Source organism: Silene latifolia, chromosome 9, assembly GCF_048544455.1.
Source record: "Silene latifolia isolate original U9 population chromosome 9, ASM4854445v1, whole genome shotgun sequence".
Classification (NCBI taxonomy): Eukaryota; Viridiplantae; Streptophyta; class Magnoliopsida; order Caryophyllales; family Caryophyllaceae; genus Silene; species Silene latifolia.
Window position 1 is genome coordinate 8,745,306 of NC_133534.1, and position 26,008 is coordinate 8,771,313.

A 26,008-nucleotide genomic window follows, 5' to 3' on the forward strand; every position below is an offset into this window, starting at 1 on the left:
TTGTTCTTACTTTATTTATATTTATGCATAGCTAAATCTCTTGCTAGGATTTAGGGAATTCGATGAATTATTGTTAGTTGCTAATTAGGTTACAGATCTTTTGTTGTTATCATGTCTTTGTTGTTAATCACTACAATTAACTGTAACTAGCTACTTGAATCGATGCATTTAGCTTAATTAATCTTGGTAAGCCTTAACCTAGACCGAAAGGTTGGAAGGGGTGAGACCCGCAGTGAACAATATGATACCTTAGTGAGGGCGGAAGCTAAGCTAATAGTATTTTAGGGCGAATTGAGACCGGAAGGAGATATTCGTTGGCCCTTAGACAGACACATGCGACCGATCTGTACCTTAGCTGCAATTAACTGACATTCATTGATGACACGACAATCCTAGTTTTCTCTCTCTCTTGCTAATCCCTCTTATCTTTAATTCTCTTGCCTTAATCTCCCTTAGTTAGTTTATTCAACTCAATCCCCCAATCGTGACCTTAGACAGACCGAATTAACAAGTAGATAGTGACCGCCTCACTGTGGAGATCGACCCTACTTACCGCTGACTTCTGTTAGTGTATCTAGGTTTTATTTTTGGTACCTAAACAACGGTATCAAGTTTTGGCGCCGTTGCCGGTGAGGCAACTACTTTATTTACTTGTTTATTTTTGTCTGTCTTTAGCCTCAAGGGATTTATCCCTTGAGGCCGTTCTCATCTTTTTCTTCAGTGCTATTTTTATAGGCCCTATAGGTCCTACCTAGACAGTTCTAGGTAAAAGATCGTCAAAGTGAAGGCTTGAGTACCTTTGACCTTCCACCTATGTTCCATTCTATGGCGCAGCAGGTGGTTTACTGTGAGAGATGTGGTGCTGCTGGGCACAATGCAGCTGCTTGCTTAGCGGGAAATGACGAGGTCTATGCGTTCAAGCAACATAGACAAGCTAGTCAACCTTTTGCAATTGCGCCGCCACATCCACCTTATCATCGAGGCTATCAAAAGCCTCCATTCATTTGGCCACCGCAACAACAAGCTCCTCCTCCTGATAGACAGAAAGAACAGATTGCAGAACTGAAATCTTTGATCAAGACACTTGCATTTAAAATGCAAGAGTGTGAACCCCCGCAAAAACGCGGAAAAAATCACTTTAATATTCAAGCTGAAATTAGGAAATTTTTGAAACTTTTAAAAATTTAAAGCGCGGGTTTATTAAAATCCAAAACACAAATAAAGATTTGTGGAAATAAAGATTAAATTATACAAACGTGATAGTCAAGGAGAGGGAAATTATATCCCTCGAATGACAATACAATAAAAGGGTAAGTCTAAGCAATCCTGTTAAACCGACTACTAATCCAAGGTGCTCGCTAGCTCACACATGTCTTCACCCCATAGATGCACCAACTAATACCTGTCATTCATGTAAACATGAACGCCACAGTCAGTGGGGAGTAACTCAAGGTTCTCCCAGCCACAAAATGTCGAAACGAAGATAACAAAGAACTAAAACAGGTAAGTCATGTAAGATACTTACAAAAGACATGAATATCAAGTTTATGTGTAAACATGGCAATTGAATGAGATGGAACAAGATAGATCAACATTAGCATAATAAAGAATTAACTATTCATGTGAGACAAATAAATAATATGAAAGACAACAATACAGTCATTTATACAAAAAAACGCATTTCAAGAAATACAACATAGATATGAGATTAGAATCTGAATCATGTGAAGCAGTTAAGTAAGGGATCAACCAATGCAAATTACAAGGATAGAAATTGTAGCCATTACTTGGAAAACCACTTAGTAAACCTTGCACAGGACGTGGCTACTAATGTCATAATCATACTTATGGCTTGCATCTCACCATAAGAACGGATGGGATCATCAATCCCGACGATCATATCGCAACTAGAGGGCTTATAGCTCACCCCTAGTATCCGATAGGACCAAGACAAACAACACAAGGCATAACTCTTACCTTTAAAGACAAACACCGATATCTATAACCAAGCAAGACCTTTACTACTCATATATAAATATATAATTCCCCTGGTAGGACGACAATGGTACTCCCAAGACTCAGTCCTAGTCTAAATATGGCCAGACTCTTGGGGCAGAACGGTCCCCGATTCGACATGCGGCAGAACAGTCCGCATCCAAGACTCGATCGACAGACCGGAAGTCGAGAACCCACAATCGGCAGAACAGTCCGAAAGAGGCGTAAAATATGAGCTAAACCCACAATCGGCAGAACAGTCCAAAAGAGGCGTAAAGACAAGTCAAGCAATATGTATAGCATAAAGGCACTGTCACCAGAATACGATATGAGGTATCCCGCAATCGGCAGAACAGTCCGAAAGAGGCGGGAAAAAACATAAATCAACCAACTCCCGGCAAAACGGCACGAGAGCGGCGCAAACCAATACTTGGCAGAACGGCACAAGTAAGACGTAAGGGTATATCAAGCAATACGGTATATCATTATCACATTTTCACAAGAATACGACTCATTACAAGTAGTTACTTAGAATAAATCACTCATATTTGAAATATGATGGAAACATGGAAATGAGTAAGTACACCCATAAATGAAATATACTAAGTCATTTCATACTTGAAACTTGATAAAGATTCGACCATGAACAAATAAGAACTCATATGTGGAGTATATAATACCATTTCAATCTTATATAACTTGAATAAACCTTATATTTCATATTTATATGTCACTTGAGCTCAAAATGGAACAAGTGAGCTCAAAATGGAACAAGTAATACAAAATACATGGCAAAATGTAAACAAATGAATATGAACTAAAATATGAAGCATATAACATCATTTCATGCTTTCTTATCATGAATAAACATTTTATTTCACATTTACATGTTACTTGAACAAAGTATAAATAACCGATAACAAATGAATTAACTAATTATAAGAAACACGAGACAAAACGAGACAAAACGTAAACAAACCAAAATCCGAACAACCCATAAACATATACGAGTCAACAAGGGAAAACTTGGGTCATGATACGAATAAAAAGCATAAACAACCATCAGACACAAGGATATATATATATATTTATATAACTTGAAACGGTAAAACGGTCGCCATTTACTCATACGGACTCCGAATCGAGTGATTCAAGTGGCCATCTGTCATATTTTCAGCAGCATTGGTGGTCGCCTCAGTCAGGAATGACACGTGTCCAGGCCAACACGGGTGATTTTAAGACGGGTTTCTAAGCACGAGTAAAGTGGTATTCGTCCATACTAGTTACCCAAATCATACATGTATATACACAAGAGACGGGAATTAATAATTTGGCTCAAATCACCCGAGAAACCGACTCAAAAACAGTCCACAAAACACACCCATCAACAACCTATACACATAGTTTCTAGACAATTAGTGAAGCCGTCTTAAAACAAAATTTTAAGCATGAAACATGTAATCTCCATTCAAATAAACTACCCAATTCATTTACCCACTTCACCATGAATCTAAAGGTACCATATTTTCTCAAAATAGATAAGTAAAACTTGTATAAAACCGTCACATACAAACATGGTACAAACACAAGTAAAAATGTAAACTTGTTCACTAAAAGAGTAAACAACCACATAAATACATATAAATTCAACATAATGTCGAGTAACCTATCACTGTTACCTTTTAGCTCTTCAAAGAAAACACTTCCGACTCAAAACTACTCTGGGTTGTCCAAGAACTCACCTAAACACAAAAGAAAACGATTTAGTCGGGGGAAAAACGTGTCTTATATGCACGGCCAGAATAAGGGGAAGAGGAAAGTTGGATTCTTTCTTACATGAATGGATGGAGAACGGAAAGAGGAGAAGATAGACGCGAAAATCACTTGATTCGGATAAGAATTGAGCAAGCTATGGGGATTTTAGTGAAATGGAAGAAATGGTGCAACAATGGTGTTTTATGTTTGTTTGTTGAGGAAAGTTGCTGAAATTTTAGAGTAGAAGGAAGAAGATAGGGTTTGGAGTGTAGGATTGGTGGAGGGGAAGAAATAAAAGAAAGGCCCAATGGTCATCCTAAGCCCAAAACCTTAAATTAAGTCGATTTTCAACTAAAATACGTCTCAAACCTACTACAAACTTAAGACGGATATTTTTATTAATATTAACATTATTATACATGTAAAGCCGCATTTTTATAAAAACGGATTAAAAATATAAATAAAATAATAAAATGGGTAATTAAATTATAAATGCCAAAACAGAAAATTCGCGGGTGTTACAAAGAGTATGATAGATATACGTACGCTCAAATCGATGAGCTTGAGTCTCAGATAGCTCAGTTAGCCGCTGAGACGACCTTTAGGCACACAGAGAGTGGTCTTACCCATGAAGGACCCGAGTTACCTATCGACGCTGATGAGTTGTATGACTCGGAATACGATTATCTATCTGAAAATGAAGCAAGCTACGAAGATTTGTGCGCTGCACTAGAACAATCACTCGATCGAGTTAGTAATAGTGTTCGATCGAGTGAAATATCTAAGGAAGTGTTCGATCGAACAGAAAATTGCACTCGATCGAACAACAACTATAAGGAAGATCTCGATCGAACATGTTCTTGTGTTCAAACGAGTAAAAATCAAGAGGAAAGCTCTCGATCGAGTTCTGTCTTTACTCGGTCGACTACTTTGGCCATGGAGAGCAATGATTTGTCACTTGGGTCCATTTTGGATGACGAATTTGCTGAAGACAATGGTTATGGTGAATCTCCCCTTTTCAAAGCCGAGCTGGACGCGCTAGAGGCTGCGATTTACGAGGTAGAACTCACAAATGAGGGTAATGAGAAGACAGCTGAGTCAGTGATTGTTCCTAGCACGGAAGAGGTAATTCATTCTTTTATCAATGATTCCGACGTTGAGAGCAACCAAACTGAGGTAGTTAACGATAATTTTATTATTATTGCTAGTACGCTATCTCATCTGACTCCTATTTTTTCTTTCAATGCTCAACCCCCTCCCGTATGGACAAATAATTTACTAAATTTTCACCATTTTTGTCGTCAAAAATTCGTTAAGCTAAGACGGTGCCTTAGACTATTCTTAATTGCTCCTGAGCTACTATATTTTGTGGACAAATTTAGGAGCTGTCATAGGAAATTTGTTAGACTTAAACGATTGTACATGCTATTTTCCTATGTTACTATTATACTATGGTGCTACTTACAGTTTTGTGTAGCACATGCGCAGATCTATGGTCTAATGCTAAGGGCTTTGAGTTGCTTTGATTGTGAATAACTGGAGCAACTGGATGAAGAAAAAAGGTCGAGCTAGGACCTGTTTGAAACTAGCGCTGTCCGGGAGGCAACCCGGAGTTTAAGCTTTTTAGTTGTTATTCGAATATTTCAGTTTTTATTTTGTTTAATAATCGGTCTTCTCGATCGAGTTCTTTACTTCCATCGATCGAGCCCTTCCACAGCCCATTTCACTCGATCGAGTTTTCTTGCTTTGATTCGCTTCCTATGACGCTGTTAAGGAGCCATTAGCGACCTCCCGTGTTATTGGCTGGTTTGGGGAGGTCCCTACTTCGCGTTATCTTGTAAGTTTTCTACAGCTTCACTCTCTCCTTTTTAGTTTGCATTTCCTTTCCTTATTTTTGGGTACAATGAGGGCATTGTACAATTTGGTTTAGGGAGGTTATGCATTCATATCTGTGTCTGCATTCAGTTTTTATTGCATTTTTGTTATCACGTTTAATTTTCGTATGCATTGTTCTTTATCTTAAAAAGAACGAAAAATAAAAAAATTTCACGTTTACTTTAGCATATATATTGAGTCGGAACGGTGGATTTCAATGATGAAATTGCACTACAATTTGTCTTTTTTCTTAAGCCTTGCATAAACTAATTATCTTTTAGCTTTGTCTTCTGCATATCTACGAGTTAATGTTGAAATTTAGCTGAATGAATAGACTTGACCTGAAATTTTGGCAAGCTACTTATAATTTCTAAGGTTTAGAGCCTTATAAACTGGTGTCATTTGTGACTGGTTTCATGTAGGATTGTGAGTAGTTACTCCGTGCATAACATGTTCATTAATTTGCACATATATGAAATTCAATTGCTTATTGCCTACATGCATTCGGGTTTGTGGTTGGTGTCACATGCATGGAGGTGCTTACATTCTCTTTCTTTCATATTTACCTATTGAACTCCACATTAGCCAAATTTGTCTCTTTGACCCTTAACTACATCCCAAATTTAGCCTGCCTTGTCAAGCTAGTTAGTGTATGTTTTGTGGTATATATTTTATCGATCAAATTTTGGTTCGTATTATATTGATTTGGAGTTGGTAGAAAAGAAAGAAGGAGGATGAGATGAAAAAAAAAGAGAATTGAAAAATGAAAAAAAAAACGTGAATGAAAAAAAAGAAATAGAAACCGAGAAAAAAAAAGATGTTTGATTATTGACGGTTTCACTCCTATGCTTTATTTATATCTATTGAGGAGTATGTTTGATTCGGTTTGGTGAGAGTTGAATGCCATATTAAGGGCATTGTGCTTAATTTTGATGGATTAGAAATAGATATGTCCCATTTGGTTCTATTTAGGTACTAGCTTGGCCGCCTATACCTCCACATTCCCAAAAATGTTTTGTCTTTTCTTACCCATTGCCTCACTAAACCATATTTTTGTAAGCCCTTGGCTGTGACAGAACCTTGTTTGGTTGGAATGTATGTACGGTAGTTAGAATTGTCTATCATATTAGTTGCATGCATGTTTATGTCGGTCGTAGTTTTGGTGAGCGACTATTTTCTTTCTCTCTTACATTCATATGCTTACCCTTTGCTTCATGAGAGAAGAGTGACCCGCGAGAGTCCATTATTAAAGGTCTTGCAAGTTCGACGGTTCAAATTTTTTATAAACATCCTACAACTCGTTTACATTTGACAGTTTTTGCTATAAGTATTAGTTGTCTGCATTAAATCGGTTTAAGTGGATAATTTGTAGCTAGCTCTGAGTTTTCTTTTCTGTTCCATTAGTTTTGTATATAGTTTCCTTGGGGACAAGCAAAGGTTTGGTTTGGGGAAGTTTGATGCGTACATTTTATATAGACTTTTTGTACCATATTTGTACGCATCTTTATGCATATTTAGTAGTGTTTATCTACAAATGTCCCTCGAATTGTCTACTTTGGTTTCTCTTGTATCATTTGCAGGTATGAACCGAAAATGAGCATAATCAAGCCTAAAACATGCTCCTATGCATTCATTTAGAATAAGAGTTTAGTCGGAGCTTGGAAGCTTCTATTTTGAGATGCGCAAAGAAGTAAGATAGCTAGGCGAGCAAAGGAAGAACTTCAAATTACTAGTGCCTATTTTGAAGAGCCATATCTAGAGTTATACAACCGATTTTCAGGTGATTTTAAATAGAGATGAAAACTTGTCCTCTTAGCTTTCCAACGCCACTGGAAACGTCTTGTTTGCCTAAGTAACGAAGAAATGACAGCCGTTTGAAGTTCAATGCGCGAAGCAAGAATTGTGCGCTGGAAAGTACTCGATCGAGTACAATCTTGTTCGATCGAGTCCTTTTTCTACTCGATCGAATTGCTTATTTTTGATAATGTTCGATCGAGTACCAAAAGTTCTCGATCGAGAGGTTTTAGCTTGGTTTTGTTCGAACGAGTGATATAAAGTTGCTCGATCGAGTATTTTGCTTTAATACACGGGTTAGTTAGTCCGTGATTTGGTTTATGTTTGTAAAATCTCGATTCCCTATATAAAGGAAGTCGGGATTAGGTCATAAACACACCTTTTACATCATATACACTCTTAAGCACTGTTTTTCTCTCTTAATTGCTGCTACTTTGTTCTTGCCTCTCTTTTTCCGGATCTTAACTTGTAATTCTCTCTCTTTACTCTCTTTAATTTGCAATGGTTAGTATTTCTTCATCTCTTGTTCTTGCTTTATTTATATTTATGCATAGCTAAATCTCTTGCTAGGATTTAGGGAATTCGCTGAATTATTGTTAGTTGCTAATTAGGTTACAGATCTTTCGTTGTTATCATGTCTTTGTTGTTAATCACTGCAATTAACTGTAACTAGCTACTTGAATCGATGCATTTAGCTTAATTAATCTTGGTAAGTGATAAGTGCATAATTTATACATTTTAACCCCCTATATTAGATTGATTTTACATGTCTTTAGCACTTATCCTAAGTGTTTTATAGCTAATATTTGCATTTCTAGTTGTTTTGGATGTATTGACATATTTTGTAGGAAATAAGCTTTTTGGAGCTAAAATACTACAAGGTTGCTAGAAATTGCAAGCTAAGTTGAAAGAAGACCAAATGGACTAAGAATTTGATGTTGCATGGACTTTGTACTTCAAGTTGCATGGGTTTGCATGAGGAAAATGTTGGATCAAAATAAAAATGCAAGAGAAGTCAACAATCAAAGTCAAGCCTAATGTTCAAGTCCAAATCAAAGAGGAAAGGATAGGATTCCAAGATACCTAGGATGCCAAGAGATGAGGTCTTAAACCGGGTGATTAATCGCTAATTAATCACCCACATAGGATACTTTTGCTAATTAATTAAGATGGGATTTAATAGAAACGGTAGAGAAACACCCAACCCCGATCGGGCCTGCATGCTTCATGAATGCTTACGTTTCCTTCTCCTCTCCTATAAATAGGAGAGGTATTCCAAGGCTTAGGGTATCTCATTTTTCACGCCTCATTTTATTCTCCATAGCCTTAAGCAATATAATTCTCTCAATAGTTTTCATATTAGTTTACAATTTTATTAATCTTGTAGTTGTTAAACATTTGGTTCTAAGTTATTTCAAGCATTTGGTTTTATTTGTCTCTTCCATATAAGCTCTCTTCTATTAAGGTATTTCTAATTCTAGTTTGCAATTTTACATTTCTATTTTAGTTATCACATAGTTTATAATCAAAGTACTTTATTTAGATTACTTTAGTTTAATTTCTTTTATATGTTAAATCATTTAGCTCACATAAATCACCCAATCATGTTTATCATTTCTCTTTACATAGTTTATAATTTATACCCTAATATGAGTAGCTAAATCTCTTAGTCTAAGGGCTAGGGGAGCCATGCATAAATCAAATATGTAACATGATAAAATAGGTTAGAAATAATATTGTTCATATTGCTTCTATCACATGTTTGCACCATAATGTTTAATCCTTGTTTAAAACCTTAACCATAGATTAAGTTTGTTCATTCATTCTAAAAGTCGAGAGGCATGGAATCGAATTAGACAAAGCATGTGTAGTAGGACGACCTAGTCATGGACGAAAGTTTCTCTAGGACTCGGTCTATGGTTGATACTAATGCCGTAAGGTGGGTATCTTTAAGTCTAAGCAATTGACAATGTTATTAGTACCGAATTTATCATGATCATATGTTAACCTTTGCATGAGTGACCCAAACCCCTTAGACTCCTTTTTATTATATTATTTACATCATAATTTTTATTAGTTATCAAACCAACAACAAACAAAAAAAAAAACGATATCAATCTTAATAGAAATCTTTCTATAGCATTTCACAACGTAATTCCCGTTTCCTTGTGTTCGACCCCTATTACTACATTTATTTGTTGTCTAGAGAAATTATCTTTGCATAGGTACACGATAAGCCTATCAGTAAGCCTTAACCTAGACCGGAAGGTTGGAAGGGGTGAGACCCGCAGTGAACAATTGGATGCTTTAGTGAGGACGGAAGCTAAGCTAATAGTATTTTGAGGCGAATTGAGACCGGAAGGAGATATTCGTTGCCCTTTAGACCGACACATGCGACCGATCTGTACCTTAACTGCAATTAACTGACATTCATTGATGACCCGACAATCCTAGTTGTCTCTCTCTCTCTCTCTCTCTCTCTCCTGCTAATCCCTCTTATCTTTAATTCTCTTGCCTTAATCTCCCTTAGTTAGTTTATTCAACTCAAACCCCCAATCGTGACCTTAGACAGACCGAATTAACAAGTAGATAGTGACCGCCTCCCTGTGGAGATCGACCCTACTTACCGCTGACTTCTGTTAGTGTATCTAGGTTTTATTTTTGGTACCTAAACGACGGTATCAACCAGACTTAATTCAAAAGAGCTATGACATTGATACATTTTTAAGCAATCAAGGGGACCAATTGCAGAATGATCCCTCTGTTGTCGCAACTTATCAGTTGATTAATGGGTTAATCCAGAAGAAAGGCAAGATAGTGGTTGATCCTGATCAGTCCCTAAGAGATAAAATATTGGAGTGGCTCCATAGTGCACCCCAAAATGGACACTCAGGTAGGGATGCTACCACTAGAAGAGTGAAGACACTGTTTGTTTAGAGATGTATGACTAAGGACATTAGTCACTTTGTTAGACATTGTGTTACTTGTCAAGCTAACAAGTATGACCATTCCGCTTATCCTGATTTATTACAACCATTACCCATTACTTCTGAGATATGGATGGATATTTCTATGAACTTCATTACTGGATTGCCAAAATCTCAAGGGAGGGAAGTCATTTTTGTTGTGGTGGACAGAATGAGTAAGTATGCTCATTTTATGGGTCTAGCTCACCCATATACAACAATTGAGGTAGCCCAAGCTTATCTGGATAATGTCTTCAAACTAAATGGGTGGCTTAGGAGTATAGTAAGTGATAGGGATGCCATTTTTTACAAGCCAATTCTGGCAGGCCTGATTTTAACTTCAGGGATCTGAGTTACTGTTGTCATCTGCTTACCACCCGCAGGCAGATGGTCAGACAGAGGTGGTCAACAGGTGCATTGAGTCTTACTTGAGGTGTATGTGTAGGGAGAAGCCTAGGGATTGGCTTATGTGGTTACCTCTAGCCGGGTGGTGGTATAATACTACATATCATTCTGCTACCCATTTGACACCTTATGAAGCAGTATATACTCAACCTCCTCCTATCCATCTTTCTTATTTACTAGGGGAGTCTTCAGTGGAGGCTGTGGATAGAAGTCATAGAACTATGCAGCGCAGGGAAGCCATGTTAACTTTACTCAAGAAAGAGTTGGCCAAGGCCCATCAAAGGATGAAAGCACGGGCTGATAGAGGCAGAATAGAAAGAGTATTTAAAGTTGGAGATTGGGTGTGGCTGAAGTTACAACCTTACAGGCAAGGTTCAATTCAGCAAAGAATGAATGAAAAGATATCGCCCAAGTACTATGGACCTTTTCAAGTGAAAGATACTGTGGGGAAAGTAGCATATAAGCTGATTCTTCCTGATACTGTTAAGATCCATAGGATCTTCCATGTGTCTCAGTTAAAAGCATTCAGAGGCATTATCCCTGTTGCAACTCATATCCCAGACTGGATGCAGGGTCTCTCTACTGATAATACCCTTCAACCAGCAGCTGTTTTGGAAAAAAAGAATTGTAAAAAGGCAGAACAAAGCTGCTCTACAGTACTGATTGGTACATTGGGAAGGATTTCCAATCCATGATGCTACGTGAGAATTTGCTGATGTAATGAAACAATAGTATCCCGAGTTTGTCCAGAAGTTAATTAGCTGAGACTTGAGGTCAAGTCTCTTTTTAAGAGGGAAGATATGATGCAGCATAACAAAAATAACAAATAAATAATATAAATAACAAATTGGGAACTTTGGCGCCAAAGTTAGTTCAGAAGTTTTTAAAGTTGAGCTGTCAATTAGCTGTCATCTTTAGTATAAAAACTATACTCATTCTTTGTAATAGATTCATTCATCATTTTACACTAATTTCTCAATAAAATCCTAATCTTTCAACTATCTTTCTATTCTCTACATTTCTTCTAATAATTGCTTGAATTTGTATAGAACCTCGAAATACCCATTTCCTCCACAAATTCTGGGCTATTTCCTACATTCTATATCATAAATTTGTAACAGTTGATTTATAGGCTAGTTTTAGTTAAGCTTAAGATTAGACCTGACAAACAGATCAACCGAGTCAGATTTGGGTCGAGTCAATATCGGATTTGCAAGAGTTGGATCGTATCCGGTCGTTTCGTTTTCAGGTCAATTATTACCAAACTATTTAGGAATAAAGAAAATTAGGTCTTGAGTATGACTATCGGATCAGGTATGAATCAGGTTATTCAGATCGCGTCATTCGAACTGAGTGAATTTTGCCATTCGAGCTGAGTGAATTTTGCCACATCTAAATAGGAGTGACATGATTCTTAGGGGGTGTTTGGTAAACAGCGGATTGACAAAAAAATAGCATATTTGGGACTTTTAGCATATTTGACCGGTCAATATGCTATTTGGGGTGTTTGGTAAACAGCATATTGGGATAGTAGATTGGGGCCGAATCTACTATTTTACAATATGCTGCTCCCCCCAACATATTCTAAGAGTAGATTGGGAAAAAAATAAATTCACATTTTTACCCTTAGGAAAATATAACCTTACATTTATTCCATAGTTAATTCATGTACTTGTCATTTTACAAAAGATTGAGATTATATGCTAATTTAAATCTGCTACTTACCAAACACTTTTAACAAAATCTGCTAATCGAATATACTAGTCAAACCTGTCAACAAAATCTGCTAATTATAATCTACTTTCACAATCTGCTTCTGACAATATTAATCCGCGGTTTACCAAATAGAGCCTTACTAGGTTTGATGCCCGGCTACGCCCGGACTACCTTTATTTACCATTTAAAATTTATTTTCTATAAAATATGATTCGCTGAATTTGGTTATTAACACATACATTTACAATTTATATCTTGAAATTATGATGAGATGTAAAATTAATCAACAATTATGAGACACTTTCACCACTCCCGCTATTACTTTCACTACATCCCCTGTTAATACTATTACGTTCACTACTTCTTCGGTTACAGTTGTTTCTTTAACTATTCCTGCTATTTTTACGGTTAATCCGTTAGTTTTGTCAAACTCATATATTTAAATCGAATTGTTAATTAATTTTTCATACTCTCTCCGTTGTTTCTATTGTAACTTTCATTGCATAAGTTGTGACGTTTATTACTTTCACTACTCCCACCGTCATTATTTTTTCTTCCACTACTCCCGCATTTATTACTGTTAATTTCACTACTCCCGTTGCTGATAGTATGACTTTCACTGCTGTTGCTACTATTGTTGCTTTTACTACTCACATGGGTAGTTACTATCATATTAGTTTATGATTATATAGTTGTATTAAAGTTATATACTTAAATAAATCTGAAATATTAGATTAGAATATTATTTAGGAGCAATCATTATTATTTACTAATTAAATTACAAATCTAATGAATTATGGGAATATTATATTTTTTGAAAATCTTAAATGATTTATTTACCTTTTAATAGTTTCCAAAATATAACGACACTTATATTATATTTGTGTATGTTAAATAATTAACATCTTTATACTAATTAAATACCATAAGTAAGGTCTGTTTATTTAAGAAAACTCACCATATTCTGGTGTTCTCTAAATTTATACTTCAACCAAAACTATATAATATTTACATTGAAGTCCCTTGTTCAGGTCCATTACACAGCGCTAGCGATTAAAAACTATATAGTATAATTAATTTGTATGATTTATTTAATTACATTGAACTCCCTTGATTTCTGGAATTAATATATACTCCCTCCATTCAACTCCACTTTGCAACTTTGGTTTTTACACGGATATTAAGGAGCGGATTAAAAAAGTATTAAAGGTACATGGGGAAAGAGAAAGAAGAGGTTAAAAATATTAAAAAAACATAAATGTGGGGTTTTATGGTGGGTTAGTGTGGGGTTTGGATGACATTTTTTGTAAATAAAGATTTTCAATAAGGATAGAATTGTCATTTTTTTAGCCAAATAAGGAAACCTGTAAAGTGGAGTTGAATGGACGGAAATGGAATACATGTAAAGTGGAGTTGAATGGAGGGAGTAGTATTGATTGATTGATTGATAACTCTTCTAAGGGATCCTAATGTCATGTGATGGATCAGCTTTCTTTGGGCTGCACCAGTCGCTGGGGTTATGTTTGATCCTTTCTATGCCCTCTCTGCTGATGGGCTCATACACTAGTCTGAGCTTAAAACATAAACCAATTGCTATTCGTCCTTATGTGTCCATCAGCATAATTTAGCCGGAGATTCTCGATGACTTTGGTTATCTTTATGCGAAGACTTAGGGTGTACATTGGTCCGGAATTGGACCGACTGGACCAAAATCAAATAAAGGTTAAAAGGTGGATTGAGGGTCGGATCATATTAATATTGGTCCGGTTCAATCTGGACCAGAAAAATGCATGGAAAAAGTCGGACTGGACTAAATAGATCAAAGTGACCAAATATAATGGTCATTGACATGATTTAACATATAAAATTAAAACTTAGAAGTTGGTAACGATCAAAATAAACATTATTATCTTCCTACTAGATTTAAGTACATAATTACACATCGTATAATACGCGTAAACAAAGTAGACAATAAAATCAATGATATTACAATTTGTAAAGATTTTTTTCTTATATAAGTTCGGTCCACGGTCGGCGGTCCATTCGGTTTGGTCCAGGACCAGACCGAAGACCAAAGTAGAGTTAATAGGCGGACTATGGATCGAACCAAATAAAATACGGTATGGTCTGGTCCAGACCAAATGGTCCGGTCCGGTTTGATCTTTGGTCCGGATCAATGAGGGAACACCTCTAGCGACGAGTATATAGATAAACTTTACTTCTTATCCGATAATAAAGAATAACTTCATTATTGTTTAAATGAGTAGATTGAATTATATTGGAAGAATATGCAAATGTTGGTGTGTATTTATGTCTTGAGAGATTTTTTAGGTTAAAGTCTACTTACTAACAATCTTGGTGTGTATTTATGTCTTGAGATTTTTTTTTGGTTTAAAATGTTTAACAATCTTGGTGTGTATTTATGTCTTGAGATTTTTTTTTGGTTTAAAATGTTTTGAGAGTTTGAGACGATGCTTTTTAGATTTTGAGTCTGTCACCTTTAAGTGGCTAACCTGATATATGTAATTAGTGGTCATTAAAAACAACGATTACGGATTTCCTCATCATCCAAAAAAGAAATTATACTCCGTATTGATGTAGATTGAAAACAATCTTAAATAAATTAACTCTTATATGAAATCGAAGGTGACACGAAAGCTAAGAAGTGATATAATTTATTCTTCCAAATCACACGTCAATTAAAAAGGGTAGTTAAATGTGCTACGCATGTTCCTCAAACAACAAACACATCTTTCATCAAGCACATGAAAACGCAATTTGCCTCAACAAATTCCGTTAAACAATACATATTTTACACCTACTCTTTTTAAGTAGATCTTTCTCAACACGGTCCTAAATTAAAATATAAAAATGTCAAAATTTTTATAATAGAAATTAACTCATTTAACAATAAAATATTATAACTAAAATTATCATTTTTAAGCAAAAATATGGTAGTATTATGTTACTAGAAAATATTAACTCTACTTTTTATCATAAAATGATTATATTTGATCCATTTTAATTTCAGACGGACGTAGTTCGTCTAAAAGAAGAATTTGTCACTACTCGTATATATTTAACTATATTTTCTTGGTCCCTTATTTATTTTAGGAAAATGATAAATACAATGCCTGTATTTAAGAAGCTACTAAATTTTTAATATTTGTATTAATTGCATTGAATAATGTGTAATTTAATTCTTAATTCCTAAGTCAATACCACGTATAAAAGTCATTAAAGGGCTGGACATTACCCTTTATTTTATTATATATTTTGTCATTCATCCACACAAAACTAATATAAATACACTTCACAAATAATCATAACTACATACATCAAACATCAAAGTCTAATTAAGTTTACACTCAATATTATAATTAGTTGTTGAAAAATCATCATTATTAAGTGATAAAAGAAGTAATTAAGGTATCATAATCAAGAAAAAAGAAGATTAATTGTTAGATTATGAATCCATTAGGTGTAATTAAGATTACGGTTAAGAGGGGGATTGATCTTAAAGTTTGTGATGCTTTTTCTAGTGATCCTTATGTTATTATCATCTCCGGTTCACAAGTAAGTTAGCCTTCTTCATCTTTTTATTTTTATTTTTCTTCTATTTGTGTATTCTAAGCTATTTTTTCTTGATATTAAAGCAAGATTTCAATCTTAAGTGGAGAATATAACATGAGTAATTTATTTTCATTTAACGGAAAAATAAATTTAACTTTTTAACGGAAAAATATATCCAACCTGTCGATACTAGTACCACAGTTAGATAACTTGTAACATACTACGTACTTGCTTCATCTGATAGAAATACAATCTTGGTGACTAATAGATGCATAAAAAAAATGTTTTCTGTTCTTTAATTTACATACTTGTTCGTTCATATACGGTTTTTACTAAATCATACACGAAGTACATTTTTTCATGAGTTTTCTGTCAAATACTATGTATCTTCATCACAATCAAAGGGAAAAAAAAAAATCTAAATCATCTGTTCGTCTTCTCTTCCTTTTAAAACCTTTTTTTTACAACGATAAACTGTATTACAGAAATAAAACCGTAAAATACAAATATGGGACGACTAGCTACTCGGAAACTATTTAGAAGACCAACTAAGCGAGCCAGAATTACAGAGACAATACTTCTTGAAGGGAGGATGATAATAATCTTCGATCCGGATAAAATTGACCTCTTTCTTTTTAGCCCTTTTAACCGTTGTAATGATATTGGTGTACATGCACAAAAAAAAAAAAAAAAAAAAGGAACGGTTGACAGAAACGGTAGATCTTTCAAAACCTTATACGAGTAATTTCTTTTCTCAAATTTCTAATTATGAATCGTAATTTACGTATCGAATTGAATATCAGATACAAAGCGTCTTGTTTGTGACGTACTATATCCGTCACAAGCTGAAGACGGATACTCCTCCTCTCACAATAAAACAAGTGGGAGGGCAAGTGGGTAGAAAATGAAGCACCCATTAATAATAATGTCAATTGCTTTTTATGAGAGGGACACTGTCCGTCTCCAGCTTATGACGGATAGTGTCCGTCTTCAATGAGAATTTGTGTATCACATAAGTTAGTAAGTACTACTCGTAAGTACTCCCTCCTATCCACTCTTTTCTTCCCTATTTCCAAAACGGATTATTCAGGTTTTCTTCCCCTTTCCTTTTTGAGAAAGTTTTTATTAATATTATACTCTTACCTCTTTCCACTCATCAAACCCCACTATATATACTTTATTAATATTTAATTTTAATTATTCCTATCTCTCTCCAATAACCAAACCCCACTCATCTCATTTATTAATATTTAATCATAATTATTCATACCTCTCTCCAATTACCAAACCCCACTCATATATTTATCAATATTATACTCCCCACCCTTAATCTTCGTGCCCACTTCAAATGGGAAAAAAAAGGATGGATAGGAGGGAGTAGTAAGTACTACGGAGTACAAGTCTACAACTATTAGTACTCCCTCCATTCAACTCCACTTTACATGTTTGCTTTATCACGTTTGCCAACGCGACTTTTACGCGGTAAATATTTTTAGTTGCGTATTTGCAAAAATTATAAAATTTAGATAATTTTAATGTACTCTTAAAGACGAATCAAATAAAATCCCACATGAATATATTTTAACTTATGTATCGAGAGAAAATTGAAGTTGAATATCCGTTTGTGAATAATGTGCAAAATAGAAACCTGCAAAGTGGAGTTGAATGGAGCTAGGGAGTATAGAACTATAGACCAATTTTAAAATGTTAGTGTCATACTCTTGTGCCTATAAAACATGTGATTCTGTGAATGGTTCTAAACTTGTACGACCCACACGTTCGAAAGCCAGATCTAAGTTCTGGAGTCTTATAATTGGATCTTGCATACTGATGTGTTTTGTAGAGCTAAGTCAGCTGTTAAATTAGTTAAACTACTCCCTCCATTGTTTACTCGTCTTCATTTATTTATCCTTTTTATTTTTTACAAGGACTATTTTAATCAAAGTTAAATAAATAATTAAAACGGACCGAATACTATTTAAATATATTGAGGTTTAATAGGAATATTTATAATAGTTGGGTCTCAACCATCACCTTAATATTTATACTGGTTGAGGCAGTCAAACTCTTTTATGGTATCAGAGCCAGTGTGACCGAAGGTCACGGGTTCAAATCCTGACAACCTCAAAACCCCTCAAAAACTCGAAGTGGAATTGCCCAATGGACATTTGAGTAAGGGAGCGTAATAAGAATATTTATAATAATTGAGCATCATGGTTCATCTATCAAGGTGGTTTTTTCTAACGTGTGCTAGGTCAGCATACCTTAATAACCTATTTATGGTAATATTAACAACATATTCACATGAGATACTCAATTATATTCTCATTTTTACCATATTTAATGAGAATATATTATTAATCTTATCATATATGGTTATTAACATGTGCCCTTATAATAATACTTGTGTAAAATCATTTTACAAAAGAATATGCATAAACGTAGACAGTTAATTAACGTTTTTGCAAACTTGCCACGAGGTGGCACCGAGGCTTGGTACCGGATGCTAATTGCCATGTCATTTTAGTTTACGGGATATAAAAGGGTAAATCAAGAAAAACAACGCAATATCATCCAGTAAATAACCCGTGTAATTCGACAGTAATAGATACATTCATCAATGGCATTTCCCCTAAATACGTTCATAGTTCATACCTTAATCTTTCACATTTTTTTTTTACCTTTCTCCTCCAATTTCTGCACTTGGAATAATATTCCAATTTATTATAATAAATTGCATGAAGAAATATAAATAAAAATGGAGGGGAAAGGATTTCTGAAAATAAAAATACAAAGAGGCATTAATCTTGCTGTTCGTGATGCTGCTAGCAGTGACCCTTATGTTGTTATCTCTATGGGCTCTCAGGCCTGTTTTCCATTTCTCCTTTCTTTTGATTTTTTAATTTCGTGATGGTCGATTTTCTTTAAATTAGTTTTGTTTGGATCGATAATGGTAATCTTTATTAGGTGCGCATTGGATAAACAATGACATATGTGATGGATTGTAAAAAATCGTCATATAGTATGAATCATGAATGTGGAATTCATAACAATGTTTGTTAGTAAATCGTCATCCATAAGTCCTATACTAAATAATGTTGATCGTTGAAATGGGGTTTGATGAAACTTATTAAGCAAAATGAAGTTTAGAAGAAACATGTCAATTCATGTTGCGCGTTTATCTAAACCTCATTTTGCTAAATATGTTTCATCCGGTACCATTTTTGCTAATAATCGCGTTAATCTTTGCTTTCCTTTATAAAATATTGAAGATTTGAAGCTTATCAATGTAACAAACTCTGAAAATTGTGATGCATTTTTATTCTGTAAGATCTGTAACAACATGACAACATGTACAGCAATAATATACAATGTATAATGCTATTATACAACTGGTTGTAGTATAGTATTTGTGAATAATATAGATGTTTTGTATTTCTGATTTTCTCGTTTGCTTTCTGCAGAAATTAAAGACTCGAGTAATTAAGAAAAACTGCAACCCTGTGTGGAATGATGTATTAACTCTTTCAGTTACTGATCCTAAAGTTCCAATCAAGCTAGTAAGTCGATCAAATTTGTTATTTCCGTCTGTATAGGAATATATTCATCAACAGAATCTTAGTATTTCCATTTTGCTGTTTTTGCAGACAGTATTTGACAAAGATACATTCACAGAAGACGACAGGATGGGCGATGCAATAATCGACATCAAACCATACTTAGATTGTCTTCAAATGGGGCTGGGAGAACTCCCCCTCGGAACTGCAGTCAAGAAAATACAGCCTGACGCGCATAATTGCCTAGCGGATGAAAGTAAGGTCACTTGGATCGGCAAAGGGAAGATGATCCAAGACATGATTCTAAAGCTTCAGCATGTTGAGAAGGGTAAAGTTCAAATCCAACTCGAGTGGATTGATCTTCCCGGTTGTAGGGGATTAAGGCCTTAAACCTGTCTTCCCCATCCCGGCCTCATGTATGATTATGAATTGTGCTCTTAAGCTCGACTTTAATATCTTGTGTTGTTATATAAGACACGGTATCATGTTCCGCTAAGCTATATTTTCTTGTCAAATGTCTTGTTACCTTTACCATTTACGTTTATTGATAGAACACAAAGAGGCTGTTTCCGAAATGACACGTAAAAAAACTAGTACAAGAAATGCAAATTTGTTTGATTAAACACATGTGTGTATACATAGAAAATGCCAAAAATTGACAATGAAATGAAGTAAAACTGAGTTTGAATTGCATGGCTATGAAGAGATCAAAAATCTGTAAACTTTGTCATTTTATATGTTGGTATTTGTTTCCAAGATTGTTACTCAAAAACATAAGGCTATGATTCAATTGGTCACCATTCTTTAGGGAACATATCATTCCTACACATTATCTTCTAAATTCGATCCGATTTTTCGAAAATTATATGTTGCTTCACTAAATCAAAAAAAAAAAAAAAAAAAAAAAAAAAACAATGGCTTGTACATCATATTCAAATCTTGTTTTGAAGAGTTGTTTAGGCAAAGTTTGTGTTTCGTCGACACCGGAGAGAAAACCGTCACAAAGAATACTTTTTTTCGGGTCATTTTCAGGTCGGGCGAAGACCCATTTGTCAATAAGATCATCTAGTATAGCACATTCTATTGAGGTAGTAAATGATGAGGAGATTGAGAAAATTAAGAGACTTCAAAACGGGTCGGATGTTCGTGGAGTCGCGTTGGAAGGCGAAAAGGGTCGGCCGGTGGACCTTACGCCACCGGCCGTGGAAGCTATTGCAGAGAGTTTTGGTGAGTGGTTGATTGAGAAAGTTAAGAAAGAACAAGGGGAGGAAATGAAGGTGTCTTTAGGAAGGGATCCTCGGATTTCGGGCCCCGTGTTGAGTGCAGCTGTGTTTGCTGGACTTAGTAAGGCTGGTTGTGTGGTTTTCGATATGGGGCTCGCTACGACGCCGGCTTGTTTCATGAGTACTATCTTGCCTTCTTTTGATTATGATGGTTCTATCATGGTAAATAATTTTTGCAACATTTATTCGAGTTTCGATTCATATTATCATATTTCGTATAAGAACTAATAAGTTCTTCAGCAAGTCTCATTGATGGCAGCCATTTTTGGTCTTCAGCTGAAGACGGGCCAAATGTCACCCATTTAAGATGAAAATGTTACCATTTTAAGGTAAATAATTTTTAAAGCTATAATAGTTTGTCATTAAAATGGTAACATTTTCATCTTAAATGGGTGACATTTGGCCCGTCTTCAGCTGAAGACCAAAAATGGCTGCCATCAATGAGAATTTGTGTAAGTTCTTTAGGTAGTTGAAATTATTTGATACTACTTGCATGATATGAAAGTTTCGGCAAGAAAGTTAACGAAATGATTTGTGATCGGCTAACATGATCAGTGTTACAAGTCATATGCGTAGATGTAGGTTCCATTTGGCAAGACATTTCAGGTACCTGATTTAGTCAAAGTAGCTTATTTAACCAAAATTTCAGGTACCTTCTTTTTTTGTAAGCGTGCATCTGAGATTTCAGGTACCTGATTTGATTTAATTTTCTGTTTTTACCCCTTAAATTTATACTATTAATTAATTACTATATCCTTTTACGCCATTTCATCAAAATCAGTTACTTTTTTCAGTTAGTTTGTCAAACACTTTTTTATATAATCAGTTAACTTATCCGTTTCTAATTTTCACCTACCTTATCAGTTACCTTTTCAGGTTTCAGTTACCTTTTCAGTTTTCAACTACCTTTTCAGTTAGTTTACCGAACAGAGCCGTAGTAGTATTACCCCGTAACTCTTAAGTGATTCAATTATTTGCTAATAGTAGCGTGATTTGACGGAAAAGAAAAAAATTCCGTTCAGATTTCAGGTAGTTCAGTTGGTAAATAGTTAGTTTGAAACACGGCTAAATATTGTTATCGCGACTCTATTTAAATAAATCGGACAAGGAAAAAGGTAAATATTTAAATTATATGCATTTTGACAGTTTAATGAGCAGTTAAAGGTAATAATTGGTGCAGATGACAGCATCTCATTTACCATACACAAGAAATGGTCTAAAGTTCTTCACAAAGACAGGGGGACTCACCTCCCCTGAGGTGGAGGAGCTGTGCGACCGTGCTGCTCGTAAGTATGCTAATCGACAAGCAAAGGTGTCGCTCAGTTTAAGTAAGCCGCCCATCAAAGTCGATTTCATGAGCGCTTACTCTAAACATCTTCGAGACATAATCAAGCAAAGAGTTAATCATCCAACTCATTATGACACTCCTTTGGAAGGCTTTCAGGTAAATTTTCATAACTGCTGGATCAGTAGCGTAACCAGGATTTATAGTTAGGCGAGACTAAATATAAATAAGCTTAGGAAAAATAATCGATAATTTCAACTAAGTAATCCGGAAATTTTTCTCGTTTAGAGGGCCGAGACCCCTACTAGCCCCTCGCTCTGCTACTAGACATGTCTAAGAGTCTAAGACCGTCTTTAAGGTTACATATAATCGTTAAATAACTAACATGGAAGAGTTCGTCTTAAGCTCAAGACGTTCTCAAATGAGGTTTTGTGCCAATGAAAAAGTTTAGGTTTATTCTCTCGTGTACCTCTTAACCTTTTCATTTTCTAAGATTTACCCCTCTTTTCTTGTAAAAAAACTTTGACCGTCAATGACTCTTGGATACAAGTTCAGAATACGATAAACTTTTTTCCAAATTGACCGTCTTGAAGAGGTCTTCCGTTTGAAAAAGAATTCACCAACGTCTCAACTCGTAGTCGGGAATTATGGTCGGATGAATTTTTTTTTTCAAATTCAAGGCCTTGACGAGATAATTGGTATGAAAAAAAAAATTATCGTGTTCTGAACTCGTAACAGAGAATTGTTGTCGTCAAAATTTTTTTCGTGAAAAACGAGGGGTACACCTTAGAAAACGAAAAAGTTCAGGAATACACGAGAGAGAATATCCCAAAAGTTTATTGTAACACCCGGGCCCAAAACCTTGAACTGAGAGCGGTTACTCATAGTAGCTCGCTAGGCTATGTACTTGGTCCACAGATCAACACGAGTCATTTACAACGTTACGACTAAAATTGCAATGCAGATAATTGTGAATGCTGGAAATGGATCAGGAGGTTTTTTCACATACGACGTCTTAGACAAACTTGGAGCAGACACATTTGGGTCACTTCACCTTAACCCAGACGGAATGTTCCCAAACCACATTCCTAACCCTGAGGATAAAATCGCAATGTCCCTTACAAGGACCGCGGTGTTAGAAAACAATGCTGATATCGGCATTGTTTTTGACACTGACGTCGATAGGAGTGGTGTGGTTGATAATAAAGGCAGTCCAATTAATGGGGACAAACTAATTGCACTTATGTCTTCCATTGTGCTTAAAGAGCATCCTGGAAGTACTATTGTGACCGATGCAAGGACTAGCATTGCGCTTTCTCGGTTTATTGCTCGTCGAGGTGGTCGACATTGTCTTTATAGGGTTGGGTATAGAAATGTTATTGATAAGGGTGTGAGGTTGAATGAAGATGGTATTGAGACTCATCTTATGATGGAAACTTCTGGTCATGGTGCTCTTAAAGAGAACTATTTTCTTGATGATGGTGAGTTTATTTATTTCTTATCTTATGTCATTCTCTACTACTTAGGTGAGATTATTAGTCACTCTCAAGTCTTAAGACTCTGCCACATCAGTTTTCCACTAATTTTTATTATTTCTTTATTGTTCAGACCCATCTCAGACTCACCTAAGACTTTATACATTATCCGTCAGACTCACCTCATACTCTACTTTTCCACTCCACTTTATTTTTTTTAAAAAAAAAGGACACATGTTGCCCACCCATTGGATAATTTTGCGACAGTTTGTTAAGATTATGTATAGAGGGAGTATGTTCAAAAATGAGGTCAAAATGGCGTCCTGCTGATCGCGTAAAGTCAAATGGGAAGAACAAATATGTATAGAGGGAGTATGTTCAATACTACCAAAAAGCGTTGTTTTGCGACAGTTTGTTAAGATTATGGAAGGGAGAATATTTCATAAGACAATTGTAGTTGATAATAGTTGTTGTGTTATTGATATCATAGAATGATTGGTATTTATAATACCTTACAAGAAACCCTAAGCATTCCTAAAACCCTAGGATGTAGCCGTCACTACCAAACCCTAGATGATAGTCAGCCCTAATGGGCCTAATATCCTAATACAGTTCCTCATGAACTATCGCAAATGTCCTAAAACTTGCTCGCAAAATTGTTTTTGCGACCAATGTTGGACATTTGCTACTGTTTTCTTCGGTTGTAATTAGTGTGTGTGCTTCTTGTAAAATATGAAGACATGTAGTTGTTTTGTTGGCGAATTATCAGGTGCATATATGACGGTGAAAATCATAATAGAGATGGTACGGATGAAACTAGCAGGCGAAAGCAAAGGAATAGGAAGCTTAATTGATGAACTTGAAGAGCCATTGGAGTCTGTAGAGCTTCGGATGGATGTCCTTGCTGAACCGAGATATGCCAAGGCTAAGGCTGTCGAGACCATCGACACTTTCAGAAGATATGTCGAGGTACTAATAATATAAATTCGCACCAACAAATTGTCACTGATTTAGGCACTCAAATTCTTTTATGAGACGGCTTTTTAAGAAACTTAGTTACTGACTTCTTCGCGTCTCTTGTGACCGTTGGTGGTGAAGGACGAGAGAATAGAAGGATGGGAGCTCGACTCGTGTGGAGACTGCTGGATAGGTGAAGGTTGTCTTGTGGATCTTAATGACAGCCCTACTCCTGTCGATGCTCATATGTACAGGTGTTTCTTCGCAACTCTTACCTTGCTTATCGATTTTACGTCTTTACGGGTTTTTAGACAATTGACGTTTTATGTTGTTGATTTCGAATAATAAAGAAAACTGTATCCTTTTTTTTGGTCTAAAGAGAGTCATAAGGGCGATTTTAATGCTGACGGGATTTGAACCTAGGTCATGAGCACTACTTCTCATTACTTACCAACCAAGCTAGTTGATATCTGCGACTAATAAGAAAACTGTATCCTAAGACACCAAAATTAAACCGGAAAATAACTCTGAAACTAAAATGAGCGCATACGATTGAATCTCGAGCTCTGACACTGTTTTTATGTGACACGTTTTTATGACATTTGAGATGCTTAGCGAAATTGCGGTTTCAGGGTAAAAGTTAGCGACGAAAAGCATGGAGAACATGGATGGATACACTTGAGGCAGAGTGTACACAATCCGAATATCGCGGTGAATATGCAATCATCAATTGCTGGTGGATGTCTATCAATGGCTACAGCTTTGAAGGACAAGTATGTCATTTTTCCTGTCAAATTTTAGGTTTTAAATTCTTATTAATATTAATATTCATACACAAGATTTACACATTCTTTTGCTGTTTCAGGTTTCTAATGGCAAGCGGATTACATGAAATTCTCGATTTATCAGATATCGAAAAGTATATAGTAAACGGGATTTGAAAACGAATATATGTCATCACACACATTCATCCTTGTATATATGGTATTCAAATTGACGTTTGTGTAGGATCACATTGGATCCTCAAGAAGCTTTGTGAAGGGATTTGAGAATTTCCGAGTTTCGAGTGGATTAGATAAAATATATCATTTCTCGATTATACACGCGAAATATAGAGTTTTTATCTTTTCACTAGCGTAGTGTAGACGTCTTTTACCCAAGTCACGATACCTAAAGGAAGTTTGACAATGAAAGTACGGAAAATGGGAAGATAGTGAAAGTATTTGTCTTCGACATCTTGTAAGACCGTTGTGTATATCATTCCATAATAACGGTCTAACGGACGCACCTCGTAACAACAAATGAAATGTATCAATCAGAAGAATATTAATTAAGAGGTTTTAACGGATGCACTCATGCACCTCATGGTAAC

At 35.5% G+C, this 26,008-nt stretch overlaps 2 protein-coding genes across 3 annotated transcripts; both read left to right on the forward strand.

The window, feature by feature from the left end:
* Window positions 1-15,834: 15,834 nt before the first annotated feature.
* Window positions 15,835-20,151, forward strand: LOC141598992 (protein C2-DOMAIN ABA-RELATED 7-like). Of its 2 annotated transcripts, none has more exons than XM_074418848.1 (3): window positions 15,835-16,082; window positions 19,544-19,639; window positions 19,727-20,151. In XM_074418848.1, exons 1-3 carry the CDS (start codon window positions 15,975-15,977, stop codon window positions 20,024-20,026), a joined length of 504 nt encoding a protein of 167 aa, XP_074274949.1. In that variant the 5' UTR covers window positions 15,835-15,974; the 3' UTR covers window positions 20,027-20,151. The 2 variants fall into 2 exon arrangements, with proteins under 2 accessions (XP_074274949.1, XP_074274950.1); XM_074418849.1 differs by lacking the exon at window positions 15,835-16,082 and adding an exon at window positions 18,714-18,945.
* Window positions 20,152-20,399: 248 nt separating this feature from the next.
* Window positions 20,400-25,746, forward strand: LOC141598991 (uncharacterized). Its single transcript, XM_074418847.1, has 7 exons — window positions 20,400-21,081; window positions 22,100-22,363; window positions 23,169-23,685; window positions 24,449-24,648; window positions 24,778-24,890; window positions 25,269-25,409; window positions 25,502-25,746. The coding sequence occupies exons 1-7, from the start codon at window positions 20,551-20,553 to the stop codon at window positions 25,575-25,577; spliced, it is 1,842 nt and encodes a 613-aa protein (XP_074274948.1). The 5' UTR covers window positions 20,400-20,550; the 3' UTR covers window positions 25,578-25,746.
* The last annotated feature ends 262 nt before the right edge of the window (window positions 25,747-26,008 follow it).